Below are 17,190 nucleotides of genomic sequence, written 5' to 3'. Positions count from 1 at the left end.
TGTGTGGTAACTTCAGAAACTCTAACCACAGCCTCTCCGTCCAGGGTTGGAAGGAGGCTTGATATACAGTAAACAGCGGAGTCGTTAATACGCCCACTAAAGATATCCCTCGCCAGTATGGGGACATAAATGTCTGGACCACAGAGAGACAGACAGCCCTACACAACCGTTCGCTGCCCCACAGCCCCGGACCCTGTGTCCGCAGCTGTACTCGTTGGCCGTGGATGCAAAGCGGGGTGCCCAGCACGCCACGACGACAGGGGGAGGCAGGCAGGAGGGCCACTCACATTGGGCGGGAGGCTGAGGCGCTCCCCGTTTGGCAGAGTCAGCAGCTTGTTGTCATCCAGCACCGAGTTCAAGTTCTCAACCCACTCAGGGTCCACGTCGCCGTCGAAGACAATCCACTGGCGCTTCTGCAGCTCGCCCCGCACGTTGTCGATGATCCTGGTTTGAGAGGTTCAGACGGCTGTTAGCCAACTCGGAATTTTAAGCCTTAAAAATGCTCAACCTGTCACGGCTTCTCAAGTGGTTTTTTAACTTGCACAGACTTTGGTTGGAAAAATAACACACTGGTATTTTAAGGACAGGACACCCAGGTCCCATGTTCCCCAGATACAAACACTGATCAGAGCGAACTTACTTCCTCAGAACGTGTGTGAACAGCCCATCTGTCCATTCCCTGGTGTTGGGGTCCAGGGTTCCGTAGAGGTGGTCTTTGCTGATGGCCTTGGGGTCGATGATATGGGCCACGCCCTCCACACCCTCCAGTCTCTCCAAAGCCTTCAGAAGAACACGCCAGGCCATGCTCTTGCCACTGCCCGAGGGCCCCACCATCATCAGGCCGTGGTTGATCTGGGTGATCTGATAGAGCTGGAGAACCTGCGGGCCACATGGACGGGCATCGTAACCACCCAGAGGAAGAACGCACAGGGATCTTCATCCACGTCCCACGTCAACGAGCAAGAAACATGTGCGACAAATTCTTACAGGCAGGACTGGAAGTTTTAACCAGAGACGCTTTGCATAGGCCACGTCTACAATAAATAATTCCAGCAGAGTTTTAAGTACCCTGCGGGGCGTTCTTTGATAAGTCAGGAAGGGTGCGAGCCAGCAGGGCAGAAGATGCTTGCCCAGCTGCGGCAAGAAAGACACATAAGATCCCTCTAAGAAGGGAGGAGACCACGTGGACACGCCATTTGTCTAATCGAGTGCAGCGACTCGCAGGCTCGGAACACAATTTGTGTAAATGCTACACTTTTTGTTACGTCTCACAAGAGGAAAGAAAGAAGCCAGTACAGAATTTAAGTCATGTATCGGTTAGCAAACCTATACTGTTAATTTATGTTGGTGTTAGAAAGTCTTGTAAATAAAACTTTTATTGGCATAAACACTTTCCACCGTTATCACGCCGTTAGCCCGCATTTTCAGAGAGTGAAATACACCACATAAAGGAATTTTCTGGTAAGTTTTGCTCTCTCTACATTTCAGTTGAGGAAAAGTCCAAACAGGCCTGGGGACGAATCTTGATAAACCAGTGATGTGTCCCCCGGCCTTGGCAGTTTCCTCCCGGTGTCCCGCAGCCGTGGTCACCGCAGCCAGCGGGTCCGTGGGGACTGCACCCAACACAACAAGCCCAGTTACCTTTTCAACCCACATCCCGCCAACTTCTTCTCCATCTCCATACGTCAAGTACATTTCCTGGCACACTTTCCGCAGCTCTTCGCGAAGTGCGGTCATCTCGCCGCGGTGATACTGGACCCCGGGGAACACGTCCGACAGCAGACTGAAGAGCAGCGGGATGTCTTCTGCCACCAGCTTTGGCACCATCGTCTCACAGACGCTCTGTATCAGGATCTGTGAGGGGACAAGGACTGAGCGCCGAGGGGCAGGGAGCCCGGCTCACACTTCTACTGCTGCAGCCCGGGAGGCACGTCATGCCGCGCGGCCGTGAGCGAGCGGTGTGACCGCGCCCGCCCCCGCCCCCGCACGCACGCCCTCAGCCCACTGCGCCGGCGTGAGCCCCCTCTGCTCAGGAGCACCCCGCGAGGACCGCACTGAGGACGCCCGAGTCACAGCTGAAATGCTGAAAAGGTGGATTTAAACAGAGCTCAAGGTTTGAGGGGCTGAAGGAGCATCTATTTGTACGAACCTCTTGTTCGGGCAGATTCTCTGCAATGTCGCCTTCGTCAACCGCTTCGCCTCGTTCTTCTTTCTCCCTCTTTATCTTCTGAATCCGCTCCCTCTTCACATTCCCCGCACTCACCAGCACACTTTTCAGAGCTCGGAGACCAAAGTCATAATGACTTTGAGACGAGAGCTGCTCATCGCACAGTCTAGAGAAGAGAAGTTGGAACGGCCCGTCTGCTTTAAGCAGCAACAGCGTCAAGTTATCAAGAAATCAGGATACTTTGAAAGATGCGCCATAACGAGAGGTGAGGTTTCAACAGGCACATTTAACTTAGAACCGTGATGACGAATCACGCTGAGTTACTCACTTGAAGAACGGGACGATTTTGTTGGCGAGGACCTCGGCGGTGCGGAAGCCCTGTGAGTACAGCATGACCTGGGCGATGAGCTGCCGGTCGGGCTTGGTCATGGCCAAGCTCCGGAACAGCTTCTTCAGGTTGTCTGGAAGGTTCGACCTGCCTGCGTAGCCAGGGTTCATGGTGATGAAGATGGCCATGTCTGGGCTCACCTTGACTTGTTTGTTGAGCAGCTCGCAGGTAATGGGCGCAGAGGCTGAAAATTGGATGATGGCGTTAAGACTCGTGATGTTCAAAAATCTATTTTAAAAATCTCTCTGAAATTACAAAGCACCCACTTCCCCACTGGCCTCGGAAACCCAAAGCCCAGGACTCCAGGAGAGCCACTCTCTGGCCTTTTGTTAGACACTCACCAGGCACGTGCACCCTGCCCGGCAGACCCACTGTGCACACGTCACCTACATGGAAGTATCTGTATAACAGATCGAGCCGCCAGGGCAGGAAGCTCGCCATGTAGTTGTACCATGTTACATCACAGGGTCAACGTCAGATTACAAATGCCATCCAATGAGAGTTGCAGAAATAAAAAGTCAATGCTGTGACACACCTGGCTGGTTGAGATGGTGAGAATCACCCTTTCCCGGGGCTGTTAAACCACACGCAGCTCCCAGGCGCCTGGGGGCGCAGCAAGTGTGCCCCAGAAGGAAACCCCATGCGCACAGGTACCGCTCTCCTGGAGACCCCCTTGCTCTGCCTAGGAGGTCTGACAAACTGTTTGCTAGGCAAAGTCACCGCTTCCATGGAACAAAAGGGCACGCAGAGAGCTAGACGTGCGCATTACGCACCAACGGGCTCCCCTGCCCCACACCCGGCCACCTGCCCCGCACGCTTGGGCTTCATGTGGAGCGCGGTGGGAGGCAGCCCCAGAGCCTCTCATGACAGCCGCTCACCGGGCTGAGGGCTCGTGTCCACGCTCCATGTTGGAGGACTGGCCAATAGCCGGCCCAGGAGCCAGGGTTGGGGGAGGAAGGGAGCGTGGGGGCCCACGTGGGCCCAGCACCTGCTCCAGGGCAGACGCTGTGGGAGGCACACAGGGTTCCTGGCCCCCCGAGGAAGGACTGATCGGGCAAGGGCTGCTCTGGGATGAGGAGCACAAGCCGCCAGTGCGGCACTACCCGGGTCTCCGCCACCTCCACCAGGGGCCCAGCACGCTGCCTGCAACTGAGCCCGGGGAGCTAAGCTAACTGTGCACTCGTTTCTAAGCGGAGTGCTGACAAACGTCCACAGTGGGGAGCACCCCGCTCCACGTCCTCTGGGGACCGCCGCAGGAAGGAGGCTTACTCTTGTCGTAGTTGGGGTTGGAGTGCTCACGCAGTGCTTCCTGAATGCACTGCACTTGCTGGGACACAGCCGACAGCATGCGCTCCTCCAGGCGGTTGAACTCATCGAAGCAGCCCCACGCCCCCACTTGGCAAAGCCCCACAAAGATCCGTCCCATTGCCTAAAACAGGAAGAAAGAAAAAGCTAAAACTACCTGCCTTTGCCCTGATCCACAGGGCTCGCAACCTGGCTCGGGAGATCTGTCTGACCTTGGGCAAGTCTCATCTGGGGACCCACGCCCGCTCTTCTTTGGAGTGGGGATCATAGCACCTCCCCCCAAGGCGGCCGTGAAGGTGGAACCAGATTCACAGGCGAGGCAAGGGGCCACTGCCCGCACATGGAAAGGACTTCATAAATGGTGACTGTGAGTGGGTAGACACAGCACATCATACTTTTTCCTTCTGTGCCCCAAATCCTAACGACGAAGTTGTTTTTATTCTATCACTATTTGTTGATTAAAACAATCTTTCTCATAACATTTGTTTATTCCCAGGTATGCAACTTCTTTAAGAAATTACTCTAAGAAAAATGATGTTACATTAAATAGGTAACTGAAAACATGAAGCTCAAGGCAACGCCAAAGCATGTATGCTGGGTACCAAACGGTCCACAGCAACACCCGGTCTCCAAATGATCCGAAGGCCACACCGGGGAAGGGCCAGTGGCTTTGAGGGAGGCACAGGCTCGGTATCCCCACCTGACCCTCTTGGGCCGTGAGATTCTGAGTGGATCCCACAGAGCTTCTCACCTGGAAATCAAAGGTTTCGTCGCAGTTGAAAACCAAGACAAAGCGTCCAAGCTGATGGCCCAGAGCTTTGACAGACTCGGTCTTCCCAGTCCCGGCAGGCCCTGTGACATGAGCAAAGTGACTCGGCCTCAGTTTTAAGAGAACAGTAAAAGGCAATTCATTTAAAAAGTCAAAGTAGATGCAATAAATGCAAACAAATGGGAAGTTTTTAGAACATGATAATCATGCAATTAAGAAAAATATTTAAAGAAAACCAAAACGATAATTTGTAAAGATCTGTGCACCCCTATGCTCACGGCAGCGCTATTTACAACAGCCAAGATATGGAAGCAACCTGAGTGCCCCTCAATAGACGACTGCATAAAGACGTTATGGTCCATGTGTACAATGGAATATTACTCAGCCATAAAAAATGAAATCCTACTATTTGCAGTGACATGAACAGACCTAGAGATTATTACGTTGCGTGAAATAAGTCTAACAGAGAAAGATAAATACCATATGACTTCACTTATATGTGGAATCTAAGGAACATAAAGAACAAACTCAACGAAAACAGACTCACAAATACAGAGAACAACCTGGTGACGTCCAGAGGGGAGGGGGTTTGGGGGGCTGGAAGAAAGAAGTGAAGGATTAAAGAGGTACAAACTAGTAGTTGATAGATGGTCACAGGGCTGAGGGGTACAGCACAGGGAACGCAGTCAGCAGTAATGTAATGTCTGTGTGGAGAGCCAGAGGGGCGCTGGAGTGATCTAGGGGATCGTTTCATGAACTACATAAATGTCTGACCCATGTACTGTATACTTAAAACTAATAATAAAATAAAGAAATATACATAAATCATTTACTTAATCTTTAAAAATTATACTTGTTCTCAGCCTCCATCTGTCTGAGTTTGTGGAGTAACTTACCAAATGGGGACCCGCCCAGCCTGGCCTCCAAGGCCTGTGTCATCGTCAAGTAGCAGCGGTCGGTGAGGGGGGTCTGGACCAGCTTGTCCTGAACGCCCAGGTACTCAAAGCCATAGTTAAACTTGGCGTTTGCCATTTGGATGGACAACTGTTGTAAGACATCTGTTTGCTTAGGGTCAAAGTAAAACCGCATCTGGCTGAGCCACTCGAAGGACTTGCTGTTGTCGATCTTGCTTTTGATGAGGGACCTGGTCACGTCTCTCTGGTGAACCAACTCTGTAATCTGAAGAGAGTCACCGTGAGAGCCTGTCCCAATACGAGCCTGCAGTGCCTTTGTGGGTGTATGGATCGTCTGGGGGACCGACACGGGGAGCTCGGGGTGTCCGTACTAGGCTTCAAGACGCAAATCCACTGTTAGAAACTCACTTCCATGAAGTGCAATTAAATAGGATGAAGAGTTGCAGCAAACCCAAAACCACCTCACCGAGGAAAAACTCTGCAGCCAACATAAAATGTGATGGGGGACAGGGGACAGCTGTCTCTGCCCTAACGGTCCGCGCTGTCCATCGGGGCACAAACCCCGTAATGGGGAACTCTGAGCTCGGGGCCTGCTGACACTGCCCACAGCGCCTCTTCGGGAAGGAGATGAGATACAGTGAAAGACCCCGCCCACGGTCCTCACTTCCTTTTTACCAGGATATGTAAAACGATTACCTCTGGACAAGAACAGAGAGCCAAGTACCCACCCCAGGGCACATCCATTTGCCATCTGCTCCCCCCACGATGCCAGTTAGAATACTTTCCAAGCACGACCCACTGCCTGAGCTGAAGGCGTGAGAGTCGAACTAGGGAGCAGCGAGGCAGGCGCGGGACTGACCAAGTGCTCCAGCTTCCTCCTGCGCAGCGGGGGCTGCTCCATGAGGACCGAGTCGGCCAACACGTTGAGCGTGACCTCCACGTTGCTCAGCACGGAGTGCAAGGGCGCCGCGTCCCCACTCCCGCCGATGCTGCTCAGAGCCGTCTCCACGTTTTCAGACCAGGCTATCTGGGCTGACAGAACCACAAGCTGGGCCTGAAAGACACGAGACACAAGATCTCAAAGGGTCACTTTAGAAATCAGCTGGTAGCTTCCTTTGGCCCGTTCCACTTCTAGTCTACGTTACCTGATATTTGTCAATCCAAGTGATGTAGGTATTGGGGTCAATTGAAGTTGCTTTACCAAAAATCTCAACTTCTGTAACAGACTCAGCCAGGAGCTTAGCCAGAGTGACTCTCATCTCCTTTTCTACCAGCGTGAGCCATTCATTGATTTTGGGATGCTCAGTAATTGACACAGGAGTTTTAAACATAACCTGAAATAAGTAAAATTTAAAAATTAAGATGCACACAAATGGGAGAGAAGTTTTCAAGATCACAAACACCACCCGACTACCTCTTCTCCTTCGCGGGATGAAATGCCCAAGACGACGGAGTTATCCTCGTTCAGAATGATGCTCGAAACCCCAGCAAACATTTTCTTGAAGTGTTTCTGTAATTTAGCTACATTCTTGCTGTTTCCAATGATTTCAAGCAAATCTTCATCACCCACAAAATAGAACCTAGAATTAAAACAGCATAAGTTCTTAGAATGTTACATATACACAAATAATGTGCATTAAGGGAAAACATCAAATTATAGAAAGTGGACGAGGAAGGTGGCAGACATTTTCTATCCGGCCTAAATTCAGATACATCCAAATTCCTCCCAACCCTCAGCAAAACATACAAATTTATTTATCAAGACTTTGAAGATGAATTCCATACGTTTTATGTCATTCACCTTACTACATGAACTCATTTTTTAAAAACCTGTGTGATCCATACTAGGCAAACTATTGAGAAAGGTGGAAAAGCCACTTAGATAATAATCAGAGCCAAATTCTTTTTTAACGCCTACAGCACCTGGTCTTCCTAGGTGGTCTCCCATCCAAGCACTAACCAGGCCCAACCCGGCTTAGCTTCTGAGATCAGACAAGATTGGGCACATTCAGGTTGGCATGGCTATAGACCAGAGCCAAATTTTTAAGAGATGTAAGCTGCCTGGGAATGTGGATGAGATTTTAAATGAAGCTTAATGAACAAATCCGAGGTAGAAAATTAAGAACTATTCATTATAATTAGGAATCAGTGCATGAAAGGGAAATGGTATTCATTACGTGTAACGAAACCCTCGATGTCAAAAGTGACCAACACGCAGGCCCAGAAGGGAGGGGGTTGGGCTGAAACAGAACATTTCAGTAAAAGCAAAAACAACACCTACCTGGGGAAAGATGAGCGCTCTCTTTCCAGGTATTCTCCCAGTGCTTTCTGGATCTTTCCTAGAAGGTCCGCCAGTCTCTCTAGAGACCGCTGCACCCCCTGGATGTTGAGAACGTCCATCACAAGTGGAGACTTCGACACCTTCTTCATCAGCGCCAGAAACTCCGTGCTGATACTACAAACCAAACCCAAGTCGAGGTCAGCCTTGTGCGAGGGGAGGCGCGCAGCCCCGTGCGGTCCGGAGCCCTCGCGCCCCTGGCTGCAGGCCTCACCTCTGGAAGCGCTGCGTTTCCACAGGCAGCAGGTGCTTGATGTCTGCACTGCCTGTGAAGATGCCTTCCAGGTAGACCCAGCGCCTCTGGACGTCGATCCACACGTCAAAGAGGGCCATGATGCGGTTCAGCTTGTCTTCCCAGCTCAGGGCGTCCTCCTCGAAAACCTAGCGGGCAGACGTAAGGAAGAGCTCGACTGCTACCCAGAACACATGTGCCAAACGCACTGAAAAACGCAGACTAGGTCCGTTGAGTTAACTGGCTCATGTTCTAAGTAACAGGCCTCCGGTAACGGCAGTCGGAAGGTACTGCGGGGCAGGGGAAGAAGCTCTGATCGGGGAGGCGGTTTCCCCAACGACAGTACCTTGTAGTATGGAGAGAGCTTCATGGCGGAGACACTGTTGATGTGCTCTTTAACCTTGTTGAAAAGGTCGTCCCAGCCACGAATCAAGCGACACTTGTTCTGATAATTAACCAAGTCTAATTCGTATGTGTTCCACACTTCTCGTATCTGAATTAAGACCAGAGAGAGGCACGCTATTGCTGTGTGGGCACGCACCAGCTACATAAGCAACCAAGTTACAGGGACAGAACGGACCACAGAGCTCACATCGACGTGACAGTCTGAAACATGACATGAAAGTGGCCGTCGGTCCTGTTTACCTGCTTCAGAAACTCTTCCAGGGCCATCTCCCCCTGCGCCACGAGCAGCACATCCTTGACTACAGCTTCGTTCTTCTGCAGGTCGACGTCCCAGATCTGGCCGAGGGTCAGCTCAGAAACAACCCAGTTAACATGGAGCCTCTTCATCAGCTGCTTCCAGTGGCGGTCTTTCAGCGCTTCAGACTTCAGCTCAATTACCAGCATGTTGATCTGTGGGGAGAGGAAGAGAGTCACCCGGAGCCGCTGGGTTCCTAACGAACACTCAGGACTGCAGACCTCGTCACCCACCTTTAGGTAACCTTTCAGAAGCCTCTGGACAAATTCATAGGACGCGTATTGCCGTAATCGTGCGGGAAAGTTTTTTAACTGGTTCAAGAGACCATCTAAATTTTGTCGAAGCTGTTAAAAGAGATACAAGGTGACACTGAGTTTGCCAACATTCCTTTAAACGTTTTAAAAAACGGTTTCAAAAGAACTTTTATATTAGGCTGGATGAATAATAATGTAGATGGCATGCGGACTGTTATATAACATTTTGTGAATTCCCAACATAGTTCCTTGTTTGAAAAGTTTCTCAAGACCATCTGTAACTTAACGCATGAAAGTACACACACCCCTTCTTTATTTAAATTTTTTTACAGCGAAGTCCTTCATTTATTTTATTTTATTTTTTTATTATGGTGACACTGGTGGACGAAATCCGTAGGCTTTGCACCCGCCCATTTGACCAGACGCACCTTCCGGGGCTGCACGGAGACCCATGGCTGCTCCTTCATCTGGTCGATCTGCTCCCAGACCTTGGAAAGCTCTGACCACACGCCTTTGAGGTCCTGCAATTCTTCTAAGGCCACCTGCAGTTAAGAGTAGTAAAGCAGCTGAATTTTGGAAATGGAAGTCATTTCAGAGTCCAGCAAGGACACTGAGATGGCCCGGGTCCAGGGCGGAGTCAGGACGAGGAGCCGCGTCCCTCCTCCCCACCCCCACGGCCCGCACCTGGACGCGCTCCTCGCTGCCGCTGAGGAGCCCGGTGTCCGTCAACTCCAGGGCCTCCTTGGCCTTGGCGCACTTCTCGCGGTCGTCCTTCAGCCTGCCGAACTTGCCCTCGTAGATGGTGAGGGCCTGCAGCGCCTCCTCCGGACGCAGGGTGCCCTGCAAGAGTCGGAGCGCAGAGCACGGCAGCGTCAGGCCTCAGACAGACGGACACTGGCGGGGACCGGCAGGGACAGCCTGCCGGGGCTGATTCTCTGAACGTGTCTACGTGTGTGAACATTCAATAGGACGTGCGCTTCCGATCTGTGCGCGTTACCGAATGTAACTTTTACTTCTGTATTTGACATAAATAAGAAATATAACTGAAAAAGGTGGAGCACCTCTCAATTCAGCCGTCTTCTCATGAAGTGCCTTGGGAGACAGGAAGAGTCGGGACAAACTTGGACCTGGCTCAGGCCACTCTCGATCTGATGGACATGGCTCTTGGGGACTGCCGGCCACACCCTCCCTGACACACACACAGCTCTTAGTTACCGACAGGTGAGTGAGAAACAAAGCTCTGTTCTCACTGGAGATAGCCTCTGCTCTGGCATTAACTGTTTAGATACTTCTTTCACTTTAATAACCTTTGAGAATGACATGAAACATCGATTAGAACCTGAACTGTAACACGTTACCAGCAAGGCGAGGCAATGAGAGATTCACGTTCTGGTGACCCGATCGTGCCTACTGACGAACTCACACCCTGACTGCAGCTGGCATTCTGTGGAACCTATAGCACTGGCACTAGCAAAAGCAGAGACCTCTCCTTGAATCAAAATTAAGCACAGAGAAGAACTTCTGCGCCCAGCAGCACAGATAGGGCTGAGGGTGGGACAGAGCGGTGGCCGGTACATGATGGGAGCTAAATCTGCCACCGGGCCTGCTGCGGAAAACCTACGTCCGCGAACTACACCACCAGACCAACGTTCAGGGCATTCTGGCGTCCTTCCCCTTCTCTCGTCTAAGCTGATGCGCGCCCAAGTACAGACATGGACTCCGCCCAGCAACCAGGCATGCCGTTACCTCCTTGCTGGAGCTTCGCTGGCCCCTCGGCCAGACCCCTTCCTGTCCCCTCAGGATATCTGCATGACTGGCCAGCTCCCCTCCTCCAGGGCACCACTTACACAGTGCCTTCCCTGGCACAGCAGGACACCTCAACACCCCTCTTCCACCCGGCCCTCACCCTCCTACACGGCATGCGTGCCCATGACTCAAAATACACGTTTTCCTTGTCCATTTCTTGTCGTCTGCCTCTCCCACTGGAGCATTCTGCACAAGGGCAGGGGCTCTCTTTTGTTCACGGCTGTTCTCCTGATGCCTACAACATAGTCAGAGCTCGATAAACACAGATGAATCAAGAGAACTGGAGATGGCAGGTTCTGGGTACAGGTTTAATACCTGCAACGTCAACGAGAACCTGCTCCCTCAAACACAGAGCTGCAGCAGCAGTGTGGGGCTCGGCCTATGTCCCTGAGAGAGCAAATCCAGCTTTTGAGCGTGGGCATGCCGAATAAGAGGATAGCTTAAGAAAAGGACAACTTCAACGTGTAAAACCATCTCCTGACTTAAGGGACTATCATGACCAGTTCTGGGGAAATAGAGATCTATTAGCATTCATATTTTCAAAGAAACTATCTGTAAGTACTGCTTTTTTAATTACGAGAGTCCTCATGACTAGAAATCTAAGCCACAGCAATGCTTTTTAAGTTTGGAAGAAAGACACCAGGTGGCACTGTTGGCCGAGAAGCTCGTGGCGCACAGAGGCCAAGACTCACCTTGACGGGCTTGGTCTTTTCCCAGTCGGTCAGCAGGTCAGTGGTGCGGCTCTCCACGGCCCGGTCCTCCTGGACGATCTTCATCTGCAGGTTTGCCACCTGCTGCTGAATGGCAGAGTCCTTCCGCCGCATGATGTCATTGAAGGCCCCCCACTCTCCCTCGATGTTGTCGATGTAAAGCCAGGAAGGCGGGAACTGGAACCTCTGCTTCTCCAGCAAGCGCTGGCCATTGCGGTAGAGCTTGGGGAGTTAGAAAGCAAAACGAAGGTTTTTCTCTTATGACAATAATGGAAATAGCGTCAAGAGTCTCATAGAAGAGAAGACTCTGGGGCTGCAGAACACAGGACATCAGTATGTCTCTCTTCTCCAGAAACCCCTGGTCCCGAGCGCTGTGGTCAGAGGCAGCACCAAGCGCTGGCCCCAGAGAGGAGCTGCCACGCTGGGGCCACACTCCACCCTGACTCCAAATTACAGAAAGGAAATTCGGCTGGAAAACTTGAAGATCAATTGAAATACAAAATCTTAAAAAACAGAAGCAGTGGCTCTCAAGCCTCGGTGTGCACGGGACTCCCTGGCAGCGCATTTTAAAACACAGAGGTTCAGGACACCAGCACCGGCACTTTCCCAAGCACTTCCAGCGGTGATGAGAGGCCTCGGTGGACCAAGAAACGCCGCGTGAAGGGCTGAGGGCGAGCCAGGGCAGGTGCAGAGAACCGTAGCTATGCCTAGAGCTCACCTCGACTTGTTTCTCAAACTGCTTGATCTTCCGCTTCAAAGACTGCACGTAGGTGATAAAGGTCACCGCGTCGGAGGTGCTGGCTGTATCCACTGAGTGCTGCTCCAGCTCCTGGCGAGACTGTTCAGAGAGAGCACAGGATTTCAGCTTGGAGCCCAGGTTTACCGGCAGGCTCGCTGCGCTGGCAAATCCTGCCTCCTCACCTTTGAGATCTGGGAATGGAACTCTGTCATGTTTGAACCGAGCATCTGCCCAAATTTGCTGAGAACCTCCTTATGCCAAGAGTCATACTTCAAGTTCACCTTCGACTGCACCTGCAGGTGAGTGAGCACACGACAGCAGATCGTACTGCTTTCCTGCTGGACTTTACACTCTGACTTCATTTTAGTCAAATAGCGGTGCTGCCTCTACAGCTACCTCTCGACAAGACAGCGAGCTCACCTTGCCGTAATCTATAACTACCGGTCCGAACTCTTTCTTGGTTTCTGCGTTGTCAAAAGTTCCTCTGGCCTTCCTTATCTGGACCAAGAGAGCCTGCCACTTGTTGAGGTCCTCCCCTAGTCTGTTGTAGATGTTTTCGGCCTGCATGTCCCATAAGCACTGGTACTGAAGCCAAACCTGCAGATGACGAACACAGCCAAAGAACACAGCTTGACTTTTCATTTTGTAGAATATTTATGTATTGTTTTCACATTCTGTTCAAAAGGTTCACGTTCATTCATCACTGTTAGAAAAATTCTCCCTTCAAATTTGTTATCAAAAAATGAAATCTACAATTCTCCAAAGCGAAGTTAATATCCCAGACTCATTCTGTTTACTCTTTGCTTTAAATAGCGACTCGTACTTTAAATTATCTAGCGAATCATATTACACATAGTAGAGACCTGTTAGTTCCTTGTTCATTGTATCTCACACTTCTCGGCGTCTGAAACAGACCATTCTACATACTTGCATGAAAACCGGGGCAGGCCCTCACCTTGACGTACTGCTCGACTTCGGTCACGATGCCCATGACCGCAGAGTAGGACTCTTCCAGGGCAACCGGGCCATCAGGCATTCGTGTCAACGCGTTCCGGTAGAATTTCTCTTCTTCAGTCAATTCGTAATGTACGCCCACCTAACCAAGCAAAGCCGGTTGGAAGGGTACAAAAACGTTAACCTCAGAGTCACCTCTCACTTATTAACCAAAACTGAAAAAAGAGCTTACAGTAAAAATGGCATTTGAGGGATAACATCCAGTTACCCCAGGCACGAGTAATCAGAAAGCTACTTATATTCAACTCGCCAAGCCCGTAAAAGACCAGATCGACCACGAGGTAGAAAACGTGGCATTGCCACTGGCACAGTGCGAGCAGTGAAGGAGCATGCCCAGACGAAGGAGAGCGCACAGCGCCCGCAGCGGACCCTCGGGGGGCGAACTCTCATCCGAGAGGGGACACTGAAAGCAATGTCTAAGAACGTGACGGTACCGTGACCAAGGATTTACACCAACTTGGACGGTGGAACTGATGACCATCATTTGTTTCAACAATGTGAGTGACTGTTATGTGCCAGGCATGGTTTTGGGTACAACAAACAGACAAAAACCTGTGCTTGCGTTGACTTACGTTTTATGGGAGGAGAGAGACGATTAAGAAAAACGCAAAGTCTACAGAATGTCAGATGGTGCGAAGGACCGTGAAGCAGCAGGGAAAAGCAGGGCAGGGAGCACGGAGAGGAGAAGGCTGTATTTTAAGCGGGGAGGTCAGGGAAGGCCTTGCTGAGGAGTGACATTTGAGCAGAGACCAGGAGGAGGGAGGGAGCCATGTGAATATCTGTCACCAGGAAGTCCGAGCGGAGCCCAGCAAGTGCAAAGGCCCAGGGGCAGGGTTCTGCCTGGCACGTTTGAGGACGAGCAAGAGTCCAGCGTGTCCAGAGCAGAGCCAGTGAGGGGAGAAGCAAGAGCTGCAGTCAGAGAAGCTACAAGCAGGCTCTCGAGGGGGGCCCAGCAAGCCAGTACGGGACGGGGCTCTGATGCTGAGTGGGACAGGAAGCCATTAACAGGCCCAAAGAGCAGTGGCAGAGTCGACATACAATTTAAGACTTATTCTGGCTGCTGTATTGAAAACAGACTTTAGGGGACAAGGCAGACAGAGAGACAAGTCAGGAGGGATTTTTAATGATCCAAGTGCAGGACGATGGTACCTAGCAGTGGACATGGTAAGAAATCACGGTGAGTTTGAGGACAGAGACAATGGAAGTCAAGGATGATGCCATGATTTTGGGCCCGAGTGGGCTGAAGGGGCGGGGGAGGAAGACCAGCAGGGAGCCACCTTGTGGAAGGGGGACTGGAGAGACACGTTCAGTTTGCGGCGTCTCTCAGACCGTCACGAGGAGATGCCAAGAGGCGGCTGAGAGACGGGCTGGAGCGCGGGGTGAGGCCAGGCTGGAGATGTGAACACGAGCTGTCGGCACACGGCGGAGCTGGAAACCGACAGACCGGATGGCACGCGGCGCACGGGGGTGGGGCGGGCACTGGACATCGAGAGGCCAGGAGGAAGGGGTGCACGAGAGGACCTGGTCAAAAAGACTGGCCCGCGAGGTGGGAGGCAAAAACGAAGCAGGCACGCCAAGCGAGAAAGGTGTAGCGAGGAGGAGGGAGCACACACAGCCCATCAAATCCTGCAGCTGACATCTGCCCAGGGCCGAGAGGCCACACACCAGCAGGGTGGAGCCTGTGGACACCGAGCACACGGTCCTGGCGGAGCAGCCGTGCAACTGCAGCTTCGCCACCAAGGGGAGCAGAGAGTTAGATGGTCTGAGGGGAACGGGGACAGGAAAGATCAGAGGAAGGGGGACAGGTGCTGAGTGGCAGCGAGGCCATGGAGCACAGCGGGGGTGGGGGACGAAGAGGGAGGCTCAGCGCATTAAGTGTGGGGATAAACCAGAGAAAAATGGAAAGAGGAACGTGGCTGGTTAAAAGCAGAAGAAATATGACAAGAAACATCCTGAACACGGCAGACTCCCCGAGGGGCAGGAACCACTCGCGGCTCCATTCCAGTTAGGGGACACCGCCAGGGCCTGGGCCAAGTGCCGCCGAGACCACAAGCCCATGGGCAGTTGCTACCTCAGAAAAAGCTGAACAGAACCGAGCTTATGTTCAAAGTTAAGAAAGGGACGGGCTTCGTAGCGGGACCGCCACTCTGGAAGAGCTGTGCAGGCAGAGGTCGCGGGTCCGCTCGTCTGAAAACCACGGGTCCGCCTGGAATAACACGGCCCAGAGCTTTCCTTTTGCTCTGGAAGTACAGTACTAAGAATGTGCTATATGTAAGATTTGCTTCACAAAAATGCGGTGGGGTGTGGAGGGGAACAGAAATGAAACAATCAGCCCCATGTGGATAAACGAAGTGCGGTGATACGAACTCATCTGATTCCTGCTACCTTTGTGAACGTTTGCAAATTTCCATAATTAAACGTGGGAGGATAAAAGCAGCAGGACTTAAAACTCTCAGAGGAATGAATGGGGGGAATTCCTAAGAGACGACTGAGACCAGGGCTGCAAACACAACTATTCAGAAAAGTAACTAATGGGAAAAGTGTCAAGTGCACAAAGCTTCTGCCAGCTTTCCCTTAGAATGCCGAGCCTGGAGTCCGGGGGTCTGAAACGGCACACCGAGGGCTCTACTCAGAGGCCTAGGGGAGAGGGGGTGTCACAGAGCCCTAGGGGAGGCCTGGCCGCAAGGCTCCCGAAGGCTCACCTGGTACCTCTGACTCTGGATCCTGGGGAGAGACAGCACGATCATCTTCCAGGCGAACATTTCCTGATACAGCTTGTACCTGCACTCTTCGATTGGTGGGTTCAGATAGATGACCTGATTGGTGATTCTTAGCTCATGCACCACGTTCTGTAAAAGAAAGATTTCACATCTTGCTCAGCAATTTATTTCAAAAAAATGCTTTTGGTGCAGAACGTTGACTTTAAATTATTAAATTGCTTCGGTCTCCACCACGAGGCCATCATTTCCACTAGACACGGTCTCTGTGATGCCACGACTGTGGTCTGCGGCCCTCCCCTAACTGTTAAAAGCCGGAGGACAGGCATCGCTTAGGGTCCCCTGGAGTGCCCTGGCTTGGATGAGCAACAAAGTACCACCTGATGTGACTTGCCTGGTGACCTCAGTATTTTAAAGAGTATGCTCTGGGGATAAGTATCTGTAATATTCAAAAATGAAAACATTTTTCAAGCATTAAGAGAAAAAAAAAGAGAGAGTAAAGTCTGGGTAGGAAAAAAAAGCCAAATGTTTCTCCCAGATCAAAGTGTTTACCTGCAGCTCTTTCAGGCTTCTGTTTTGTGAGAATTTTTCAGTGATAAATACAGCACAAGCACGATAAACTACACACAGCAAACGCAGGGCTGATGAATTACTGCAGCGTGGACACCTTTACAGCCACGCCCACGTCAGGGACAGGGCCTATTCCAACTAACAAAAACTTCCAGAAAGCTTGCTAGGCTCTGGCTGACCCGTTCTACGCACAAATGGGAAACAGGTGGCTTGGGGACAAAGACTGCAGTCCAGTGTGTGGCCGCTGTGCTATTACTGCACTCTCCCATGAGCCCTCGGTTTAGATTTTTGTGAAAACAGTGACATTCTAGTGTCACAGTCTGAACTTTCGCTTGTAGATTATGTTCACTCTTCGAAATGATTTCTTGCACAAAGGCTTAGAAATAAGAGAACTTTTCCCTGGGTGAATTTACTTTGCACTTTTAGCAACTTGCTTTTGAAATAATTTGACTTATAGGAGAGTTACGAAGAGACCACGAAGAGCTCGCACATACCCTTCACCAGCCTCCGCTCACGTGAGCACGTAACATGGCATAACCACCACGACGGAGACGTTACCGCCGACGC

At 51.4% G+C, this 17,190-nt stretch overlaps 1 protein-coding gene and 1 pseudogene across 1 annotated transcript in view; both read right to left on the bottom strand.

Annotated features, from left to right (window-relative positions):
* DYNC1H1 (dynein cytoplasmic 1 heavy chain 1) overlaps positions 1-17,190 on the bottom strand; it is a 64,987-nt gene that overhangs the window by 28,039 nt on the left and 19,758 nt on the right. Inside the window, exons 11-34 of the mRNA XM_039884243.1 lie at positions 16,039-16,185; positions 13,278-13,418; positions 12,743-12,919; positions 12,505-12,615; positions 12,302-12,421; positions 11,566-11,805; positions 9,752-9,907; positions 9,496-9,609; positions 9,047-9,157; positions 8,759-8,968; positions 8,460-8,606; positions 8,096-8,262; positions 7,825-7,998; positions 6,958-7,123; positions 6,689-6,877; positions 6,403-6,597; positions 5,526-5,808; positions 4,612-4,712; positions 3,825-3,984; positions 2,496-2,739; positions 2,150-2,333; positions 1,642-1,854; positions 641-879; positions 288-444 (exon numbers count right to left, since the gene is read on the bottom strand). Of these exons, the coding sequence (XP_039740177.1) occupies positions 288-444; positions 641-879; positions 1,642-1,854; positions 2,150-2,333; positions 2,496-2,739; positions 3,825-3,984; positions 4,612-4,712; positions 5,526-5,808; positions 6,403-6,597; positions 6,689-6,877; positions 6,958-7,123; positions 7,825-7,998; positions 8,096-8,262; positions 8,460-8,606; positions 8,759-8,968; positions 9,047-9,157; positions 9,496-9,609; positions 9,752-9,907; positions 11,566-11,805; positions 12,302-12,421; positions 12,505-12,615; positions 12,743-12,919; positions 13,278-13,418; positions 16,039-16,185 (4,146 nt within the window). The remainder of the gene's footprint in view (positions 1-287; positions 445-640; positions 880-1,641; positions 1,855-2,149; positions 2,334-2,495; positions 2,740-3,824; positions 3,985-4,611; positions 4,713-5,525; positions 5,809-6,402; positions 6,598-6,688; positions 6,878-6,957; positions 7,124-7,824; positions 7,999-8,095; positions 8,263-8,459; positions 8,607-8,758; positions 8,969-9,046; positions 9,158-9,495; positions 9,610-9,751; positions 9,908-11,565; positions 11,806-12,301; positions 12,422-12,504; positions 12,616-12,742; positions 12,920-13,277; positions 13,419-16,038; positions 16,186-17,190) is intronic.
* On the bottom strand, positions 7,455-7,573 carry LOC120619891 (uncharacterized; annotated as a pseudogene).

This window comes from Pteropus medius, unplaced genomic scaffold, assembly GCF_902729225.1.
Source record: "Pteropus medius unplaced genomic scaffold, Ma_sr-lr_union100, whole genome shotgun sequence".
In the NCBI taxonomy this organism is placed as follows: Eukaryota; Metazoa; Chordata; class Mammalia; order Chiroptera; family Pteropodidae; genus Pteropus; species Pteropus medius.
Note: the sequence above shows the minus strand (reverse complement) of the source record. Positions and strands in the feature narration are given on the sequence as shown.